The sequence below is a fragment of the Strigops habroptila genome, chromosome 11 (genome assembly GCF_004027225.2).
Source record: "Strigops habroptila isolate Jane chromosome 11, bStrHab1.2.pri, whole genome shotgun sequence".
In the NCBI taxonomy this organism is placed as follows: Eukaryota; Metazoa; Chordata; class Aves; order Psittaciformes; family Psittacidae; genus Strigops; species Strigops habroptila.
In genome coordinates, this window is record NC_046360.1 from 38,075,884 (window position 1) to 38,097,891 (window position 22,008).

Consider the following 22,008-nt stretch of genomic DNA (forward strand, 5'->3'; position numbering starts at 1 on the left):
GAATTGCAAAGCCTAAGGAATAAAAATAGCTTTAAAATTCTACTAAATGCTTGGTAGGTGGTTTATAATTGTACCACAGTTAAGAGAACAGTAAAGCTGCGAAGTCAGGAGCTAAAAAGTTACACGCTGGGAATTGTCTCCTTCCTTTGGTGTGTATTATGATCCAGTGTTTAAGTGCATGGTACTTTATTCTAAACAACCCTTGCCTCATTCCTTGCACAGGATGGACAGAGCTCAGCTGGTGAGCAGGTAGTCCATAGCTGGTTTGAATGCTCATTATTCTGTGTGGCCTCCTGACTCCATTCAAATACTGCTCTGCATTCAGAATGATTGATTTCCTCCTGGACTTTTCTTTGGCACGCATCACTGTGGTCTTGAGCCCTTGGCAAACAGCTAATTTACTTCTAAAAGACCTATAGGAAGTGTAGAGGTGACTTTAATCCGTATTTAGATTGGGAGGCTGAGGCACAAAGGAATTAAATCCACTGAGTTTACTAATTTGATTTGCTAAATTTAAGGAAATTAGGAAGTCTTTTGGGACGTGTTTGTGCCCAGATCATTGCACCTGCCAATTTTGATTGCAATTGTGAGGGCTTAGCACTTCTATTAAGCTTTGGGGGTTCTGTTTGGGCAGTCTGAGGGGTATAGTCAGTGATTACCTGTGGAAAGTTTAATCATTAAAAGAATGACATGTGGGAGTTCTGGCATAAGCAAGTGTAGACTCCATCCTCCTGCCTTCATGCTGTAACTGTCTTTCTCTGTGATACTTTGCTTTGCTTACTGCATGCCTTGCACATCTGCAAAAGATAAAAAGCAGGACTAGACTTAGCAAGAACCAGGCTGCCCATAGCAATGTCTAGAGAGGTGGAGACAGGCGGGTCTTGAGTTCTGCCTTCATTTGATTCTGGGTAGATTTACTGGGATGTTAAAATATGTGAAAGAAATACCTATATGCCACTGTTTATCAACTCTGAAACCTACTATTAGAAGAGCTGGCAAATGCTGTATGAGCCCTGGCATTGAGCTTCAAGGTATTATCCTTCCTGTCCTTGGTAAGAGACTCTCCATTGTTCTGCCATTACAACTTGGGCTTAACCAGCAGTTTCTGACCTTAAAAGCAGACATTAAAGGCAATGCCAAGCTTATATGCTGATGTTATAACAGAGCAGAGGTCAAAAGTGATTTGAGACAAGGGTGAACCAGTTCCTCTGAAACACTGTTGGATACACAGCTATTTCTATAATTCGGCTCTTCTGTCTATGATGACAGATTTTAAGAAATAGTATTTGTCAGCAAAACAGAAATCCTAAACTTGGAGAATGTCTCTAGAAAATGGTACTTGTGTGGCTGTTTTTTAGCGGTTTGATCTTCCGAGAAGTGTTAACAGAAGTCTGAAGGGGAAGTGGACTTTGAAAACTGAACCCATGTAATAGTTTTGTTGGGAGGGAGGCAGGGATGGGCTTTATTGGGCACTAATATCTGTACATAAGTTCATTTTCACAAAATCTAGAAAAGCTGAAGTAGCAAAATGCACTGTAAAATTGTGCTTTTGAGAGAGGAAAGAAAAGGGGGGTGGGGGAAACACGATGTACGGGATATTTTCTCTTTGCTTTGCTGCAGTGTTTATATTGAGTTTGGCAGCAACTTTATTGCTGGTGCAGTTTTGCTAACCAAGCGAAATGTGGAGCACCAAATCTTTCTAAGGCAGAAAATCGAAGTGTTCCCGCTGCTAAGTGTGAGTCTCCTCTGTAGCACACGGTTAATTTGACATTGGTGCGTTCTAAGCTCATTGGGAGATGCCTGAAGTCAGTAAAACTGCAAGCTCGCTCCGTCAATCATCTGCTTGCCTGCCTCTTGCTCTATGGCTGTCATGACTTTTCACCCAGGCATGGTGCTGCTTTTATCTTCTTTTTTCAGGTCCTGAAGTCTCAGGCTTACCTGCCGTCAAGAGACCCCTCGGGACACTTCCTTATGGCAGTTGACCACTGCTTCTCTATCAAGGGTCAAGGCACGGTGATGACAGGGACTATTCTTTCTGGCTCTGTTAGCCTTGGTGACAATGTGGAGATTCCTGCCCTGAAGGTGAGTCTCTCATTTTCACTCCCCCCAGTTTTCCTGATAGAAGGAGGCACTCAACAAAGAAGAGAGTGTTCTCTTCCAATCTGAAATTATCCAATTATTTTCAATTTCTTTGTAGTTTCCTGTAAAGCAGCTTATAATAAAGAGACACAGAGAATTTTAAATAAGGCAGCCAGTGAAGTTACCTGCTCAATTTCAGTTGAATGAATGCTGACCTAGATTAGCGTGTTAGACTTTCAAATTCAAAAAGCAAGGTGGGCATGTTTCCAAGATAGGATGTGCCCAAGGACTGAACACGGTTTGAGTGAAGTTACTTTCATTTGAGACATACTGCAGTGGGAAGGCTTACAGAAGGATCTGGGTAGGTTGGCTTCCTGGCATGTGTGGAAGGGAAGGAAATGACAAGAGGAGGGCATTGAAATGCTTGATGCACATTCTCTTTGTTTGCTGGGGCTTTAATTGGTGTCAGCATGTTCTGCTGGACTGCAGTAGTGACTTGCTGCCATTGGGCTTTGTAGAGAGCCTGTTAAAATGCCTTTCAATGGCCTTTAAACTGCTTAAGTGTTGTTACGTTATATTTCCTTAAAAATCTATTTGTTCTTTAAAAGCAAACAAGGTGACTTTATGCTTGGAACAGGTGAGGCCTGTTTCACAGATGCTGATTTGGACTGCCCTGACTTTCCCTTCTTATTAATTGCCCCAAATGAGTCAAGACTTGTGGAGCGTTTTGCTGCTGCACTTACAGTGGATGCAGCCAGTTACATTCTGAGAGGAGGCAGCTTTTGGTTGACCAAGCCTGGATGGGGACCCCTTTGGGGACTGTCAGTATTATCCTCAAGTCATGTTACTGTAAGGACTGTAATCTCTTACTGAGTGAGCATACTGCTTTCTCACTTTTGCCCGTACTTTGTGTGCAAGTGAAGGACTCGGTGGGGCATTGTGATTCCACCTGAACTGTTTTGCTGGTAGCTGACAATCTTTGGTCATCCTCTTCTGTGATAGCTGTGGCTGTCCAGTTTATATCATATTGTCCTTTGTGTAAAAGTGATTTGGGTGATGTGTACCACGTCACGCCTGCTTTCCCAGGGGAGTTCCTCACTGCCCATATTCTCATTTGCAGCATGCAGCCCATTCTGGGAGCCATGCTTATAATTCTTAAAGGAATATGCTTTGCTGGGATTGTAGCTCTGGTTTCAACCTCTCAAGCTTTGCACTCACCAGCATTCCTTCCCTTTTCTGTTGTGACTTGCTTGCTGTCCTGGGCCTGCCTGCACAATGGACCCAAGGAGGGATGAGTAGGTAGGAGGACAAGGCTGCTGAACACTGGTGGCTCCTGCCCAGCGGGGCCTTATGTGGCTCATTAGCTACTTGCCTTTTGGCGTAGCACTGGCCAGACTTCTGTGGATATGTGCTCTGGAGGTGGGGGTGGGACAGAGCAGAGTCATTATTGCTTGCAAAGGAAGAATGCATAACTAGATGGTATCTGGAAAAGGCTGTTCAGCTCTTCATGTGTAGTCAAGAATGTTTTGGAGAAATATGTTTAGGAATTAGTCTGCTCATGGAGAATGTGTGTGAAGGGGGAAATGACAAAAATGCAGTTAATAACTTGCATGTTTGAAAGGATGGTAGGGAAGGTTTGAAGTGGGACTTTAAAAGGTGCTTCTTCCCAAGTGATGGGGGGGAGCAGTGAAGTGAAAGGCAAGTTAGCAGGTAAACGGGTCATTGACAAAGAGAAGCCACTTGGCTTTTGTGGCATTAACAACTTCCCTCAAAGTTGTAGTTATTTTCAATTGCTGTTAATGAATTAATCCTTCCACTGCCTTGTGTGAAACAGAAGATGTGCCCAGACCTTTGAGTGGTAATAGCAGCAGGCAGAGTTCTGCATTTTGGTTTTTGCTACTAGCAGCTCGTGAATGTCCGTGTTGTACAGGTCTGGAAACCAAGGCACAGGGAAGGGAAGCAGCTTTTGTAAGTTTGTGTGTTGTACTTACTCCCACTAGCATTGTGTGGAGCTGGGTTAGGATACCTATAAGAGGTCAAACCTTTCTCAGGCCTACAAGGTAATGGAGGAAGCACATTTCACAACACATTGTGGTTTATGACTCTCTCTGACCTTCTTTTGCCCTGACCCTATGGTAACTGAGATTGACAGCTGGTGCCCACTGGGCATTTAGGGACATTGCAATCCAGCTGCTTTTTACATTTGAAGAACCCTCTCACCAAATGAAGTGGCATCACCTCCCAGTTCTACTAATGGACTTCGACATCTTTGACCGCTTGAACCTGCACAAAGGAGGGACACAGCAATTAAACAGTGACATTCTCAAACGCCCGTGCTTGCTCTGATTGAGGCTGAGAGCACCAGCAGTGCACGGATTCCTTTATGCTCTTGCCTATGTAAATTGCCATCTGGGGTTGATTATCCATATAGCGAAAAGAAAAATTATATATATGTGTTTGGCAAAAAGCTTTGACAGAGCAAACAGTTCACTATCCAATTGAGTTAGTGCTGTTTGCTCACTAGCACTTGAAATCCACCTTGAAGAGCATGAACCCAGGATTTCTGCAGCAAAAATGTCATGTTGGCAGAATTCTGAATGTCCTTTAAGATTATTTCAGTGGTCTTTCAATCTCTACAGTCTTCTAGTTTATGAACTGTAACAACTGCTGACATTTCTATTTCTGCTTTATAGAAGTTCCTGGAGTTTGAATAATCAGGATTTTTTTCAATAGCGATTCATATTATTTTACTGATAGGTTTGGGGGTAATAACTTCCAAATATTTATCCCAGTATATTTTGTTTAGAGAATTTAGTTTAAGTGAGCATGTTTGTCAAATTCTAGTGCTGCTTTGTCTTTTTGCAGCATGCTTTAATTGAGACAGGAGAGTGGTGTTTTCAGTGGGGGGAAGTGTCTTTGCCTACCCTATCCAGGTGAAAAAGAACTTATAGCTTAAGAACAGCAGCTACTTAGTAGGCAAAAAACTAGGCAAGAACCAGGAGTTTAGTTCTTATCATTGGCTGCCTCAATCCTTGTGTGGTAAGTAGTGCAAAATGTTGTGGTCTGTGGTCTTCCTTGTGCCCAGTGTTAGTGACTCTGGCGCTGGATTGCAGTTTGCAAGCTCATGAGAAATATTGGAGAATTGGGTAAACCAGATGATAATATGTTAACATTCCTTTAGAGATGTTTTAGGGCACAGAAAATGTCCCAGGTTGGTTAATAAGAATCACTCTCTGTCTAAAGAGTTGTGAAAGGTCATAGAAGAGGTCAAGTCTGAACGGAGTGAGGAGGCAGAGATAGATATACACAGTTAATGGATATAAATCTGGTTACCCGTAAAGTATTGGCTCAGCATTGCCCTACCTGTGATCAAGTGCTGCAGGCATGTGGCAGCCAAGTGAGCTGACCACTGTTGGCTCTTTCTGGACTTGTAAGAAGTAGAAAATTTCTTCTTGCTTTATATCTAATTTCCTATCTCTTCAACCCAAAGGAGGAGAGGAATATTCATATCGTATCCAAACTTCACCATCCCTGAGGTTTGCAGTAGGCAATTGCCATTATTATTAATGTTGAGCGTTTCAATCTCGGAAGTTGCGAGCATGTTTATGAAATGATGTTCTTGTGGTTGGAGAGTAGTTATCCAGATGTCTCAGTATCTGATACACTTTCAAGAGGTCATCTGAGACATCAAAACGTGAAAAATGAGGGATACCTGCCTCTGTTTATCTAGTTAAGTCTCCTAGTAAATGAGTGTCTGTTTACACCAGTAGTGAATTCTGTCTTGGCAAGGGCCTATTTGCTGTCAAATTCTATTGACTTTATGAACTCTTATAGGAGCCTCATTTAGTAAGTGTGGTACTGAGAAGCTTTATGGCTTCGTATACTTCCATGATATGGAAAGAGATTTCTGTTTTTAAAGCTTCTTTGTTGGCTAGATAAACTCGGTCTGTTTTTTGGCAAACATTCTGTAGTTTTTATGGCTCATCCAACAAAAAAATTCTCCAGTGTCTGATAAATAACCCAAACAGTGTTTGCAAGACTATTTCCTTAAACCACCGCAGCTATTAGAATTGTTAACAGGTAGATCTGGTTTTGCCCATGTGAGTCTTCAGCCCATCTGATATCCCAAGACCCCTGATGAGTGAGCTTTAGTGTACAGACATGTAGTAAGAACTAATTTCAGTGTATTTAAGGACTTTTTGCACAATCAGAGTTGCATGGTTAAGTCTTGTCAGAGAACATTTAAATCTCAGATAACAAAATTGGATCAAATGCTGCTGAATTGGATCACAAAGACACTTTATGTGGACTTCCATGGTGAAATCTTAAATCAGTTTTTACCACTATTATTTTGAGTTCTTTGGACCTCATAACATGTCCCTTCTGAATTTCAGGATATCTTGACTGGTTTTTGCACTTTTTTTTTTTTTGCTTATTAAATTGTATTTTTTCCAATCCTGCTTGGATTTTTCTTGCCCAATGCTGATATAAAAGGTCTTTCAAATGTTGGGGTTCATCTGCTGGCTCACTGTGTGTGAGAGTTTTCTGTTCATTGAAATGCTATGAAAAAGGGCACTTCAGGAGATCAGGTTGGAGGAAGAATCAATGAGGTGTAAGTGATAAAACTGTGAAAAGGCAGTTCATAATATGTATTAAAACAGGTGATAAAGTACAAGAATCTTAGATCCTAAATCAATAAATGAACATATACACATAATGTTGTATATGCAGTTTAGTTCAGTACAAGTATTAAGCTGTTCCTTTAATTCTCTGCCACTTCTAAAGCAGGGCTTGTGTGTTTTGGAGATTTTCTCCTTTCCTAGAAAACATCAGTGTGAATCCTACGAGTTTTGCATCTGCTGTGGCACTTAAAAGCAAAACACGCAGGATTTGGCTTACACAGGCAAGTACTCTGCTTCCAACATCCAGGATATTATCAGTTGTTTTGGAAGAACTAAACTCCTCAGCACAGTTCTTTGTGGTTAAGTAAAGGATTAAAGACCTGATCCAGTGCCCTTGGAATGAAATTTAGATCTGGCAGTAAAAACTGCTCAAATCTTTTTTGGCTTGGTCTCTTGAGGGAATAAGAGCAGCAGCTGCTGAGCTCTTTGTAAAGATCAGTTCCCTCATTTTCAATGTATGGGGTTGTAGCTTTTTACTGTGTGGGTTGGGTTTTGGTTTGGTTTGTTTCTTTATTTCTGTTTTAGTTTTCACGTTTTATGAAAAAAACCCCAAACAAGCCAACATGTCAAAAATAAATCCCAAACCCCAAAGAACAGAATCCATTTTAATTTTGTATTAAAAAGAAAGAAAAAGCTAGTTAACTTTAGACTTTAAAAAGGCTCAGGGATAAAAACTCTCAGGAAGATATTAGTAGGTTGCTGTTCTTTCATGACCTGTTACCAAAGTACAGTGGTTTAGGTCATATCACTTGCCATTTTTTATTAAGGATCATGTAGGTACGGTAAAAGGAGGGAGCAAGATAACTTTGTGTGTTAAGGTTTGTTTTATTCAGGACCGGGGATAATACATAATAGAAAGGGAGCTGGAGATATATCATGGGGGTTTTAAATGTTTTCTACTTGGTCAGAGCAGGAGGGAAGGAGGCCAGGGGAGCGCAGCCAACCTGAGCAGTGCTAATCCAAACCATACACTGTATTTTTGGAGCTTGTGTGTCTAATGTGATCTCTGTGTAGGCAGAAAAGTGGCCTAGGCAGTACTGGCCACTTAACTCTTCAAATACTAAAATGCATCTGCAGCTTTTCTTGGGGCTCTGGATGTACCCTGTGCTCCCTGCCAGCTAGAGGCATTGGGGTGCAGGTTGCCTTCTAATGGATGAGAGAAATTACCCAAAGTATACTAGTTTCTTGATACAGTGGGTCTGAAAAGGAGCAGAATTGTGTGTAATTTCTGCATTGCTTCTGTGCATTTAAGCCATCTTTACATGACTGTTTGGGACCCAGGCTCCACATGGAAGTGCAGTGTTGCTGGATGTTCTCCACGGCAGACCCCAAGGTCTGTGCTATTTCTGTGATATTAATTGTACACTCTGGGTTCTCGGCCATGCTGCCTGGCTGTGTTTAATGCATGAGATACTGTGAAATGTTCATGTTGTGCTATGGCCACACGGATAATTTTGCCTTCATTATTAGAAAGTGCAGAGATACCTTGGGATGGTATTTTTGACCTTGTTTCCATAGGCTGATGCTAGAGTGGTCTGACGAGACAAAGGACAAGTCCTAATAAACCATTCTATGATTCTTAGGTTTGTGTACCCCGGGGTTCAAGATTAGTTTGCAGTGAAGTTAATGGACGTTGCTGTAGCAATCACAAACTTTCATCCAAATGTCTTTTTGTTTAAACTTTATGATAACTTTTCAAAGCAAAGGATGGCTGGTTTGTGTTTGCAGAACTTGTTTGCTTTAGCATTGCTGCTGCTGCCAGCTCATTAACTTCATTTTTATTCCTTCTAATTTATCAGGTAGAATTGTTCTCAATCCAATTCAATTGAAAACAGCCCCACATGCACGTACACATACCGTCTGAGCAGGAATCTTGGTGAACGCTTGAATAGCAATGGGAAAGGTAGCCTCCTGTATGGTAAACACAGCTTTGACATTGCATTCCTGCTGTGAACGTAACTTTAGTATGAGGAGGCGTAGTTGGGGCAGTGAGTAACTATCATGTTTTAAATATTTAAGTTCAAGTGCTGGAGGCTTTGGCAAAATGTCAGTAACCAGAATGAAGGAAGGGAATGTCACTTTTTGTTCTTCCTTGGTCATCCATAGACAGTACAATTCCTCACTTGATCAGACTTCTAAGCAGCAAAACAATTCAAGGGCTGCATTAACTCAGCCATGGTCTGTATATTATAATGTTCTGCTCAGATCTGGGCACTGGCAAAAAAGGATCTGAATATGGACAATATTATTTAACCAAGGCTGTTGAAGAGAAACTTGTAAAATTGACCAAAAGACAGATGAAAATGGATTAGTGCATAAGCGCCTGGGAATCTAGAACTAGTCTATTAGAAGAGTTATAATCTCTTATATACTCTATAGAGTATCTATAATATCCTTTGTTGCTATGAAAATGGCATGAGAATTGACTTTGCTTTTTAAAAGTTTGTTAAATGTTTGTTCAGCTCATCCCCTGACTGTTGTCCCACGCCTGTGACAATAACTTGTATTATTGAAGCTAAATGTAAGCTACATGTCCTCACTAGAGGATTCCTGTGACTTTGTATTGTAATAGCTGGCGTGGTTTGAAATGAAAGAAAAAGTAACACTAGAGAGAGCCAATATTTACAGTATCAGCTGGAATAATATCATTATGTGAGCTGCCTAGATAGTGATGTGATGAACATGATATGAATGCCTAGATACAGATTTTCATTTGCAACTGTCTGAAATGAAAACTACAAACTCTCAGGCTCTTCATGGTCATACAGATGAGCTTGAAAGCATGTGCCGTAAAATGCAGTTGGCTTCTCTTTCTTTTTCCTTTAATGAATAAATAATCAAGAATAAATGTTTCACACTTTAGAAATCAGAGGGAAAGGTCAAATAGCCTTTTTAGAGGGTTGCTGTAGCTAATACATCTTTAGATGTTTAAATAGTAGACTTAAAATCTATCGGCCTTTGTGGAAATTAATTTAGTAATTGACCTGTCTTTGGTCTAGGCAACCTGCTTTTAAGTTCTGTTTTGTATAGAAAGTGCATAATAGATTCTGCAAAAGAAGGGCAGAGCTGCATTGCTCCTTGTTTGGTTCAGGTGGCAGAAATCAGCCATGAGAGCAGATGAGTCCATTGGAAGCAATGATGCTGTCATACATAGGCATCATTTTATTTCTTCAGCAGGAGAGATAGAGGTACTGAAAATGGCTCAGAAATTTGTCACTAAAGTTTTGGGTGAGGTTTCAGAGTCTCTTGAATTTTTTTCTGCTCTTTCTCAATATTCATCTAACCACTTTTTGTTTCAGTTATGATGTTGTAGTTGCTTTTTCTTAATATAATATTTAGGTAATGAATTTCAACGGACTCTTATGCTAACCATCCCTAAAAAGAGGATGTCTGATCTGCAACACCCAGTATATAGGATTGAAAGAAGTTAAATGGTGGCATGGGAAAAAAACTATGTGCTATTCTAAATCAGTTTAGTTTTGAACGATGGGTGTTACTGATGTGGTAGTTTCTTGGCCTCGCTTGAAGACATTGATCCTGCTTGTGGAGATTAGTTGACAATAATTTGAAGTGTTCAGGGAGTGAGGAATATGCAGGTATGCCACAAACACTTGAAAAGCCAAAACCACAGAACAGAGGATTGTAAGGGGAAACCTGAAAATATGTATTTTTAGTAAAGGATTGAAATAAATGCTCAGTAAGACTAAGAGAAATGCCCAGTTTGGCCTTGAGTCAACACTGAGCAGCACCAGTTTATTGTAAATGCAAAGAAGTATTCAAATCTTTGTAAAAATAAAATAAACCCCCAAATCCCACCCTGGACTATTTCACATCAACTTTTAGGAGAGAATTGGAGGCAGGTGGTGATTGAGTAAGAACAATGTTTTCTATGATACGTTTCTATTTCAAATGTTTCTTTTCTGTTGTTTGTATTTCTCAGGCATGCAGTTCCCTAAATAGTGGGAAAATGGTGGAAACCTCTAAGTTGGTAGAGATGCTGATGGCTCTGCTTTTCCTGCTTGCAGTAGTTGCTGATGGAGCTGTCAAAAGTCTTTTGACAGTAGTCAAACACTTTAGTACAAAAAGTTCAAATTTTTAAGTGTTTCCTTGTGTCTTTGCTTTGGTTTTGTCTCCCCTTTCACTGCCCACGCATCCTATCTGTTCAGGTTGTTGAACTTCCATTTCTAGATCCAATTCCTGGCATATGATTTGTGCATGTTGGTGGTTGTCTTCTCTGCGGTCACAGGCTTTATCTCCACTTCTAGAGAGGCTATTTTAAAAGCCTGTGGGGGGAAAAAAGTGTTTGCAAAGTTCAGGTTTACTGTTGAGACAAGGTAATAGAAGAAATCAGCAGAACAAGAATGTGTTTAGGTAAAACAGTTGTGGCTTCAGTATGCTCTGCCCCTTTAAAACAGTTATATGCTGAACTGGTTCGGTGGATTTCCAGAAACACTGAGGATATGTTCTTTGTTCTGTTTTTTTAAAGGGATTTTTGGGCAGGAAGCTAAGTATTTTTAAAAAATGATACTAATTTTGTATTAAAAATAACAATGACAATGTGAAGGTGGGGCTTCTATCACTTTTTTGTTTGATTGGGGGCTTTGAGGGCTGCTTTTACCCAAGCTTCCTGTTTTAATTTTTATTAGAAAAGCAAAAGCGTGATAAATTTGGGTTTGGTTCTTTTGTTGATTGGGTTGTTTGGTTTTTTCCCAAATAAGGGTGATTCTAATTGTTGTCTATGGGGGTTGCACGAAGTTAATACTGGCAAGATGTTTTGAGAATTCATATATGGGGAGAGATGGGCAAAGAAGTTTTCACGTCAGGCTTGCCTGGGGTGGGGGAGAAAGAGCAGCTAACGTTTAGGCATAGCTTTGTGGTTATGGTGTGAGTCACAAAGACTTAGGCCATCTGACATGTACATTACAAACAGTTGTAAAAACATACCGTTAGATAGCCACAATGTGTAGTGGGCTGAGTTAATGTTATTTTGAATCCCTAATGTTGAAGCTTTTTGGCACAGTGAGTGTAACACATGGGATGCTGTATCACTGCTCTGTTTTATATGACACTGTTGTCCCAGATGAACAAAGGTCTCTTCTGACCAGCTCAGAAGCGAAGTTTTAATCCTGCCTTTCATTTGTTCAGCGTTATCTACCTGCCCTGACACCAGCCGGGGCTTTCTACTGAGTCAGGATTTAGATAGACTTTGACAGAATACATTGATGTGATTAAAATTGTTATAATTATGTGCAATGCTTTATAATATGCATGCTGGGGGTTTGTAACAGTAAGTATATGGAACATCAGATTTGCAAAAGGTTAGATTTATGTTTAAATGTGTTTGTATTTTTAGGTTTTCCTTCATGTCTCTATTTAAATCTCTCATTGTGTGGTGATGATTTTCCCCAACGTGAACCTTTTCATAGGATGTGGTTTTGGATCTGTGGGACCTGTACCTGTATCTGAGCATGACCATGTGAAAATGAGTCTTGTATCTTCCTAATGTTTCGGACACTGTTAAAAGTTCTTGGGAATCTTGTTCAGAATTTGAATTCATGTGTTTTGTATTCAGTTTTTGAAAGGAATGGCTTTTGTAATGGATGCCTTAGCTTCACTCTCGGCTCTGAAGGAGACATTACAAATGTTTAATGACTTTAAAAGATGCTTTTTGGAAACTACAGTATCTGTGGTATGTGCTATATATTTGAGAAGGCTTTTTGTATTTTAATTTCAGAGGGGTTTTTTGGTGGTTTGTTTTTTTGTTGTTGTTCTACAAAGCTATGAATATGAGCTTTTTTCCCCACCTTTGTAGGTAAATAGTGAGCTTTGGAGTCTGGTTCAGATTCTGTTTAATCTTAGCTTTTACACAGTTAAGACTTCTGTGTTTAAATTCCCTCACAAAAATAATTGATTCCATCCATTGCTTTTTACCTGTTTGTAAGTCCAGTATTAAGACGTGAGTCAGTCGATACACAAGCTATGAATGGCATGTTAAAATAATACTCTTCCCCATACGTAGCGCTTGCAGCCAGTGGGATTTGGTTTGAGAGGCTGACCGTGTCTGCTGCACTGATAATAAAAGGAAAGTACTTTTCAGAGTGTGCAGAGATGGCACAGAAAAGCTGAGCGCGTGGGGTTTTTGGGGGGGGAATTGTTAGGTTTTCTTCTAATGCAGGTACTGAAAGTTAGTCATAAAGAAAAACAGGTTCTCAGATACGTTTTTTTATCCCAGTTACCACTCAAATGATTTGCAGCCACAAGATCTCAGTGTTCGTCTATGCTTTTATTTAGTGATGGATTTAGTTGTTCAGTACTTCACTGGCCATTTTTAACTTTTGGGGTCTAAGACTTTCCCCTGCTATATTTAAAGATCCTATTAGCTGCATTTCTCACGTGCGTTTTCTTGTGTGGAAATTCAATCCAGTTTGTAGTGCTCTGATAATGATCAGAATTCTACAATAACGAGAAATAAATCAGGGATGGAACAGGCAAATAATTTGGGCTCTTGAACCCCCAGAGTAATTTTTTTTAATCATGTTTTTGTTCATAAATACAAGAAGCTTTAGTTTCTGTAGAGCAGACAGCTCGGTGAAAATGGGAGAAGCTGAAACCAGCCTAGGCAGGTGTTAAGCAAATGTCTCTAATCAGCTCTCACAAGGTTGGGTTGTAGATCTTCAATTCTTTTTATTAGTCTGCTCAGAATCTCTCTTCTCAGATTTGGGCTTAATAAGTGGGTGATTGTGCAACACAAACATCCAGATGTAACCTGTTGCTTAAATCTGATTCCAGTTGGTCTGCCCAGGAAGACTTGTTTACCCCTGGTGCATCCCAGGCTTGCTCAGGTTCCTTCTCCTCAGACCTGGTGTGTTGATACTTCAAGATAACTTTAACTGACAAAATGACTGTACCATGAACTTGGGGTATAGTTATACCTTTGGAATGGTGCTTACAGAAATGTAGAGTGGTCCAAAAGCAGGAACATTTTCAGCCTCATCAATTATTTTTAATATTAAAAGTCAGCAGATGGAGCCAAAGGCTTGTAGAAAAATTACTTGTGCTGAATGTATATTAAACCACAGAGCCCACTAAGTTTAACTGATAATGTTTCTTCTGAAGTTTGTAACAGCAAAGCTATTTATTTGCATCCCTCTTTTATTCCCTGGTCTCTGTGCAGAGCGAGAGCTCACCCCTTCCTGTGCTGGGGAGTCTCACAAGGCTAAAAGAGTGAAGTTTGAGCGGGAACCTGATTTTCTCTGCAGATTTCCATCTGTGGAAGGTTTCCTGCAGCATTGTTCAGCACTTTATCAGAAAAAATGGTGTTATATTTTGTCAATATTTTCACTTCTCCTACGAGCACAGTAATTGGAATCCACTGTTGAGGGTTAGGTTGGAATTCGGTACAACCCCCTCTTCATTACTGTGGTGTTGGTGAGGCACTGGGGTTTCATATTTTCTTCTGGAGCAATGAAATAAGCCCTTTGCCTTAGATAACGTCAGACTCGATATCCTAATAGGCTAACCCTCTACTTTTATTAAATATTAACGTGCTTTTGGGCTTTTAAATAATGTCTTCAGAAAAGTCAAGGGGTGGGATGTTTCCCAAGCAGTGGGCAATTTATCCCACTTAAAATAAAAAAAACCCAAGGGCAATAAGTGGTACCTTCCTTTTGCAGGAAAAGGGATAATAAAGTGTCATAGTTACAAAATACTATATCCAGAGAGGATCCAAGACTTGATGATGCTGTCTGGACAGAGAATATTCCAGTGGTACAGTATTGCCTTTTAGTAAAGATGCAAAAATGTCCATATTAAGTGACTAACTTAATTTTAAAAACTTTATCCTCTAAATCTAATCTTCTGAAGGATCATTAAACATAAATATGGAGTAAGTGGTATATAAATGTATGCTTAAGTACTGTATGTATTCCCCCCCCCCATTTTTGTGGTACTGATTCTTGAAGCCAGGTCTCTCGAGTTCAGAACAAGCATCTCCTTATAGTGACTTTGGAAACTTGGCTTACTGGCCAAGTTAAAAGCTTTTCTTATTTTTCTGTTTATCTTTGGCCTTATCTGTGTTTAAGTTATCTTTTCTCCACTCCTCCTATTGAAAGACAGTGATAGAACTAGAGCCAGTTGTACCAGCTTGCTGACTTGATTTCCTCTAATCGCCATTGGCGGTAGTAGCGAGAGTTACCAACATTCTAACACTGGCATTTTTCTTTTGAATGATCTGATCAGTTCTTTACTAATTCAGTATTTTCATTGTAAATAAAGGTAACCAGACACTTCCAATAAAATTATATTTATTTTTCAAGCCATTTTACTGTGCCAAAAAACTCATTAAAAAGAGCTGGAGGGTGCATCCCCAATTCCATGTTAGTCCAGTCTCCTAAAACTGCAAATAACCAAACCTTGCAGTCTTACTGTGATGAGTATCTTCTGTACTTACTGTACATTTACTGGGCATTTCTTAATAATTTTAAATTGAGAATGTGAATGTAATTACAACATCTATAATATATTAAGAGAGAAAGTCATTATGCTGTTTTGTGCTTTTGAGGAAGTACATAATCCTTCAGTATCTGCGGGGAATGGGAGCTGTGAGAGTGAGTGGCTACAGTGAAAATCTGCAGATGAGGAAACCTGGTCATGAGGAAGTACTTCTAAAAACTGATGGAACTTTTAAAACTACACTGGTTAAAAAAAAAAAAAAACAAAACCCTAAGTAATATAGTGAATAAGGAAAAATTTTTGCATGCTGGATTGGTTAGATGAGCTTCCTTTGGACTGGATCCAGTCATCTCAAAGAACTTCTTGTGCCCAGCACACTTTGGATTACATGGAATTTCAACTTGAATTTAGAAAGAAAAGGTCCTGGCTTTCAAGACTGTGAGGGAGTGACAGTTGCAGTTTCCCAGCCCTGGCTGCAGGCAGAGGAGACGCATCAAATCTTCAGTCTTGGAATGTTAATTTTAAAGCCTAATTGTGATACTTTTGAAATGTCATTGGCCATCTCCGTGAAGGTCGTCTCAGCAGATGTGAGTGAGCACATGGCAGCTGTGAGACCTGAAGGATAGGAAGGGGAAGAGTCTGCAGGGAAAGAAGTCATAGAATCCCAGACTGGTTTGGGTTGAAGGGACCTGAAGGCTCATGCAGTTCCAACCCCCTGCCGCGGGCAGGGACACCTTCCACTAGAGCAGGTTGCTCCAAGCCCCTGTGTCCAACCTGGCCTTGAACACTGCCAGGGATGGGGCAGCCACAGCTTCTCTGGGCAACCTGTGCCAGTGGGGAGGAAGAAGAGAGAAACTAAAGGGAGGAAGATTTGGTTTGGTGTGCAAAAAGAAATCTGGTTCTGTGCTGCAATACTGCATGAAGTGTTCAAAGGTGGTTCTTTCCTATGTGAAATACCTTTATGTGCCAGGATTAACCTTCCACTCTTCTCTTACCAGCTGCGGGTTCCTCACTTTGACCAAGTGTCTATTGTTAGTGATCTGCTGTCAGGTATTCTTGTGTGGCAGCTCTGGTGCTGGCTCCTCTGTTACCTGTGCATGTTGCAGCCTCAGTGAGCCTATTTTCACGGTCCCTTCATGGACCACATTTAGCTTCCTTTTAAAAGACCCATAATGGATTAAAATGATTTATAAATTGACAGCCGGTTTCCATCTTTCCCTCCTGACTGATGACTGTTTCCTTATCATTGATACATATACTCCCAGAGCGGATCTTGCTCAGTTTCCTTTTTAAAAATATTCTGACAGAGTGAATCCTGAACCAAATCAATAAATAAAAGCACCACAAAAGTTAAAATAACATTTTATTCATAGTGTATTCTGAATGTTTTGGTAACTATCCCATTAACCAGCAGAATCCTGTTGAGCAGTCGCTGTGCTTCGGTGGGACTTGCACATCTGCACTATGGGCTTGTTCCCTCCCGGAGTGGCAGGAGGTTTACCATGTTTCTGTTACAGGTGTCTGTGGTATTTGATACTGAGAATTAGGCAGCATGTTTTAAGTAAGAAATGAATTTGCACAGGTACTCAATACTGAAATATGATGGTGATAGATGTAGTTTGTTTGGATCTTGATGAAGGTTTAGAAAATCATGTCAGTAGAACTGTCACTAAAGTGTGTGTGTGTATAAAATGAAGAATTGTTTATTCACCTGATGACAGCTGAGAGGTTTAGGCAAATAGAAAGTGTGTTTAGAAGATAATAGTGTGGAGTTCTGTCATTTAAATGCAGCTCCTGGCTGTCACTGTCAGAATATACTAGCTGTGCTTGCAGTATGTATCAGGAATTCTTTCTTTTATAACCAAACCTAGGTTGTGTTCAAATTGGACAGCTCTTCCACCGCAAGTTGACAAATCCTTGGGAGGCAAAAAAGTCACAACTCTACATCTATTGCAAGTGCTGCTTGTACCAGAGGTGAGGGACCTTTTTCAGGACTTAATCAAAAAGACCTATGCAAACAAGGGAGCAGCTTTTTTGTGCAGTCAGTCACTACAGAGCCTGACATTGTTGGGGGATCTGTCGGGATCTCACTGCTACCGCGGGCTCTTGTGCGCCGGAGCCCTCTTAATCTAGACGTGGGGCACTGGGTACACAAATTCATAGCAGCTGTCACAGCTGGGCTCTGCTCAGGTTTGGTCAAGACCCTTTGAACTTTTTATTTCCCACTAATCCCATTTAGTGTGATCAGTATAGGGACCTCCAGCTCCCAGGTCTGTTAATTAGGTGTCAAGTGTTGGGTTGGCTGGTGTCAGGCTGTAAAACACAAACACAGAAGAGACTATCAGTAGGGAAGAGAAGTGTTTATTGTCTGAATATATAAGAGCCAGGGGTTCAGAAACGTTGAGTCTGATATGTCCTTGGGGATCTTAAGAGTCTTTTGTTTTTCTTAAATAAGCATTTAACCATTGGTGGCGTTGGGAGCTACAGAATAATGTAAAAGATCCAATTCTACTAATAATTTGATGTTGGAAAAGTACTTTGCTTACACTCCCCATCCCTTTTTTTTCCTCCAGTAAGAAAAATGCTGTGGTAACTATTTGCATTGGGTTGTTTAAGATTTGAATCCTGTCTTGTGTACGCACATCTAAAATGAAGCTTCTCCTAAGGCTTGACAAATGTTTATTTTAACTTGTGCTACGTGGCATTCAGGGAATAGACAGCATAACTTAGATCTTCATTTCCCCATCTCAAAGAACCTCGGGAGTATTTTGAACTCCCCCATCTTTTGTTCTCTATCATTCAGGGAAGGGTAAATATGTAGAATGATATTTCAGCTTTCATACATTTTTGGGTTCCTTTATTTCAGTCTTCCAGTGACAGAAAAGACTGGGGAGTTGAGTAGTTTGTTTCATCTCCTTTGAAGAAAACCTTAAATTTATAATCCCGGATCAGACCTTTCCTATAACTCACACAACTCATCCTGTTAACTGGTCTAATATATGGCACCGCTATTTCATTAAACAACATCCAGGAATAATTAGTTCGGCAACGATGCCTTGGAACAAAAGCCCTTGATTTCGTTTAACTTTATAAGTTGGTCTCTTTTGATCTGCAAGAACACATCTGGGGCCTTTAAGAAAGCAGAAAGAAAAATATTAAATGTTTAGTAAGGCCCTTGGTGGAGGGTTCAGAGCACAGTAACCCTTTGGTACCAGGATGTAGCTCAGAGGCAAAAAAGTGTGAATTTCTTATTTCACAAGGTATCACATGGCACCTCAATATGGTAAATACTGGTTTTGCTGGCTACTGAACACTACACTTTGGCTTTGTTTCTAGTTTTGTAAGTCTCTTCATTCATTCCCTAATTTTTCCCCTCTATTTCTCTGCTCTTCCACCCCCAACTGCCTGTGAATGGATTAATTGGAATCATTATTGTAAACTTGCTTTTTGTTTTATACCATGTATCTGTGCAATAGAATTTGGTTTTGCTGTATCAAACTTTGCACCCTGCTGCTTTGCTCCTTTAATAGCTCAGTATTATTTGCCAAGGTGATAGGGATAAATCCATTTGTTTTTACTCTAGACTTAACTGCTTAGATTTTGAAAACAACATACAATGCAGAGGATATAAATTTACTCATCTAATCTTAATCTCTGTGACTGACTTGACTTAGGAATTGCTCCAGTTGAACTCTTCATTTGCCACTAAAAAAACCCTTCCTCAAGGAAAAGCTGCAAAGATTTTATACCCCAATTGGTTTTCATTTCATAAACTAAAAAGTTGGCTGATAGTAATGAATTCCTTTTTTCTTCTCTCAGCAGAGGTAGCCTTTGTTTTGGTTATAATTAGTACAAGGAATTCACTAGGAGTGGTACCGTGTCATTTGATTTGTACTGTTGGGTGTACTTGCGTGTGCTGCGTTGCGCTAGTGCTGCTGTATTTATATTCCAAGTATTTCCTAGAAAATGTACAAATCATCACGATGAATGTTAACGTTTGCTACAGCAGATGAAGCCTACCAGATCTCTCTGTAATTATTCATCACTTTTGTTTCATTTTATATAAATCATGGTTTCTATGAATGAGTTTATTTTCGAGAAGGGATGGGAGAATTATGTTCACGAGAAAGGAGCAAAAAGAACTTTGTTCCTGTTTTTCCCCCTGATGTGTCAAAATAGAAGTGAAAAGAACTGGAAAAAATATTTTTTCATTACAGGTTTTATTTTTAAATGCAGCTTTATGTTCGCTTTATGTTTGTTTTCCTTAGTGAGCCTTTAACTCCAAGGTTGTGACCCAGTAATGACCTCCTCTTTCCACTCTCGATTGCTTTTGACCTACTCCATTAAGTAAAAAGAAATAACCTAACAGAAGGGTAACCAGATCACTGCTGCCACACCAAGGAAACAGGCAGGCTTTGGGATGCTCTTCTTTAATCTCTCTATCCACAGAGCCTTCATTTTAATTTGCAAAATTGAACCCAGATCGAGAGCAGTAAAGCCTGAATACGGTAAATATTCATGCCTCAGTGATCTAGAGTGGCTCCATTACATTTCAGAGATTGGGAGAATTACCTTTTGGATTATGTATATTCATGGGCTGATTTTTATTTGAGATATTATATTACTCGCATTTGGCTACATGTCGCACATTCTACCCAAACCAGCCTTCTCACAAAGCTCCAAATGTTCCTTACACGTGAAAGTTTTACTTCCTTGCCCTATAGTTTCCTCCCTTTCATGCTTTTCAAAGGCTGGTAGTAAACAAATTTCTCTTAAAGAAGAAGGAAAAAAAACCCCAGTAGAAGTTCTTCTATAAAACCTTCAACCCTGTGTTTACTGTGATACATTCTTCTGTATGTGACTTTGAAGTCTTCAGATAAAAGTATTATTATTGTTCTAAACCTAAATCTATTTGGGGAAAAAACGAATTCAGTTCTTTTGGAAGCAGAAAATTCCAGACAGCCTTTCTGTAACCTATCGTTTTGCCTTGGCTTTGACTTCTTTTGGGATTTTTTTGTTCCTTTGAAAAATGGTTTATTGAAACATTTTTTGATAAGTTGCAGAAATTTTAATTGGAATGTAAATGTTAAGCTTATTCTATGTCATAGTTTTACTATGGGTCTGACATTCTCTGCCTAGATACTTGCTGGCTAAACTCATTGGCATTACAATATGCTTTTAAAAGGTGTGCTTTGTCATCTGTGGTGATAGATGGCACAAGCAGTACCACTCAGTTTAAGGATATTGGTGTCTTAAGATTCCTTTTTTTAATTGCAAAAACCCCAGAGAGATTTTAGTCTTTTGGAGATGAAAGGATATATAGTAGGTGTCTGGCTTCTGCTTCCTTCCACACATCCTTGGAGCGTGGAGATTTCTTCCTTACCTACCTTGGGCTCTTTTGGCCACTAAAAGGGGATGTGGTCCTCCCTTATGTGAATAGTCACCCAAACTTGGAAGAGGCAATGCAGAGAGAAGATAAAGATGCAGTGGGTCTTGGTGCCCTTGGTGTTCCACTCATCCGAGGTAGAGAGGGAGATGTAAGGGGTGGAAGCCAAAGAGCATCTTAAGAATGTGTAATTACTGGGGAATACTGCAAGGGCAAGTCATGCGTGACCAGCCCAATGGCCTTCTGTTGCAAAAAGTAGATGGAGAGAGTTGTGATGTTAGTAGGGTTTGAGTAGCATCTCACACAGCGTTCTCATGTGGAAATGGTGAGGTGTGGGTTGGATTTGGGGGGTTTGGCATGAGCTGAAAATTGGCTGAAGTGATTGAGACTATTGGAAGCTTTGCTGTGAGTGAGGAAAGTTGTTATGAAGTAATAAATATCCTAGAAAATGGGCCTTTTGCTTTCAAAAACTGGAGAGTGGTTTGCCGCCTTCACTAAATACGCTTCTGCTTTCTCATCCGTAGGACACAGCTTTACTTACCAATGGTCATCCCTCAGAAAGCAAAGAATTTGGCATTCCTCATGATTAGAAGGGAATTTCTGGAAAGATGTGCTTATGTGTTAAGAGTGTTCTTAGGTCTGAATTGGAGCTTTGCTTGTTTCCGTGGATGTGCTTAGACAGGGGTTGGGTGAAGACTAAAAATTGTGGTACCTGTTGGACAAGTGGGCAGTGTTTTTTGACAGTGTAGCTTGGTAACATCTGACCACCAAGAGATGATACTGGAAGCAGGAAGATGAGATGCCTCATTCTGTATTTGGGTTTGTAGCAGAGCAATAGGGAGGAAGGGAGTCCTTGCAGAGGCAGTGGATATGGGATGGGTTCCGGTTGTGTGGTTGGGCCTTCATTTGCTCTTCTTCAGCTGTAAGGAGGCACTTCTACTGGGTGAGATAAGGTGGGGTTTCTTGTATTTGCAGTTTGCTGCCTTGTGTGGTCAGTTTATGCCTCTCAAGGTTGTGTTTTGGGGCTTTTTTAGTTATTTTTATTTTTTCTTCCTGTTTGGGTGTTGGTTGAGGCAGGCTTGCTCTTGGTGTGTTTCTAAACCTCAGGGCTGAAATGGTGCTTTCTTCATTCATCAGTTCCTCATCCTTCCCGGATGTACGTTTAAAGATGCTGCTCTTAGCAGCCAGGATCTGAGATACGATCTTTGTTTTAAACTGGTTGGAGTCTTCTCTGTTCATGGTGGAGTCTCTTTTTGTAATAGATATGTAATACTCCTTTTACAAATACTGCATTTATAATCAGTATTTTCTCTAATAGATTATTGAGACTAATTATTTCAACTTGGAGTTCCTTGTCAGTGGTACAGGGAAGTAGGGCTGATGTGTCTTTCATATTGGAAAGATGCACTT

General features: G+C 40.1%; 1 protein-coding gene across 2 annotated transcripts in view; it reads left to right on the forward strand.

Moving 5' to 3' along the window:
• EEFSEC (eukaryotic elongation factor, selenocysteine-tRNA specific) overlaps positions 1-22,008 on the forward strand; it is a 104,907-nt gene that overhangs the window by 33,600 nt on the left and 49,299 nt on the right. For both annotated transcript variants that reach the window (XM_030501018.2, XM_030501017.1), the window contains exon 4: positions 1,918-2,082. In XM_030501018.2, the coding sequence (XP_030356878.1) occupies positions 1,918-2,082 (165 nt within the window). The remainder of the gene's footprint in view (positions 1-1,917; positions 2,083-22,008) is intronic.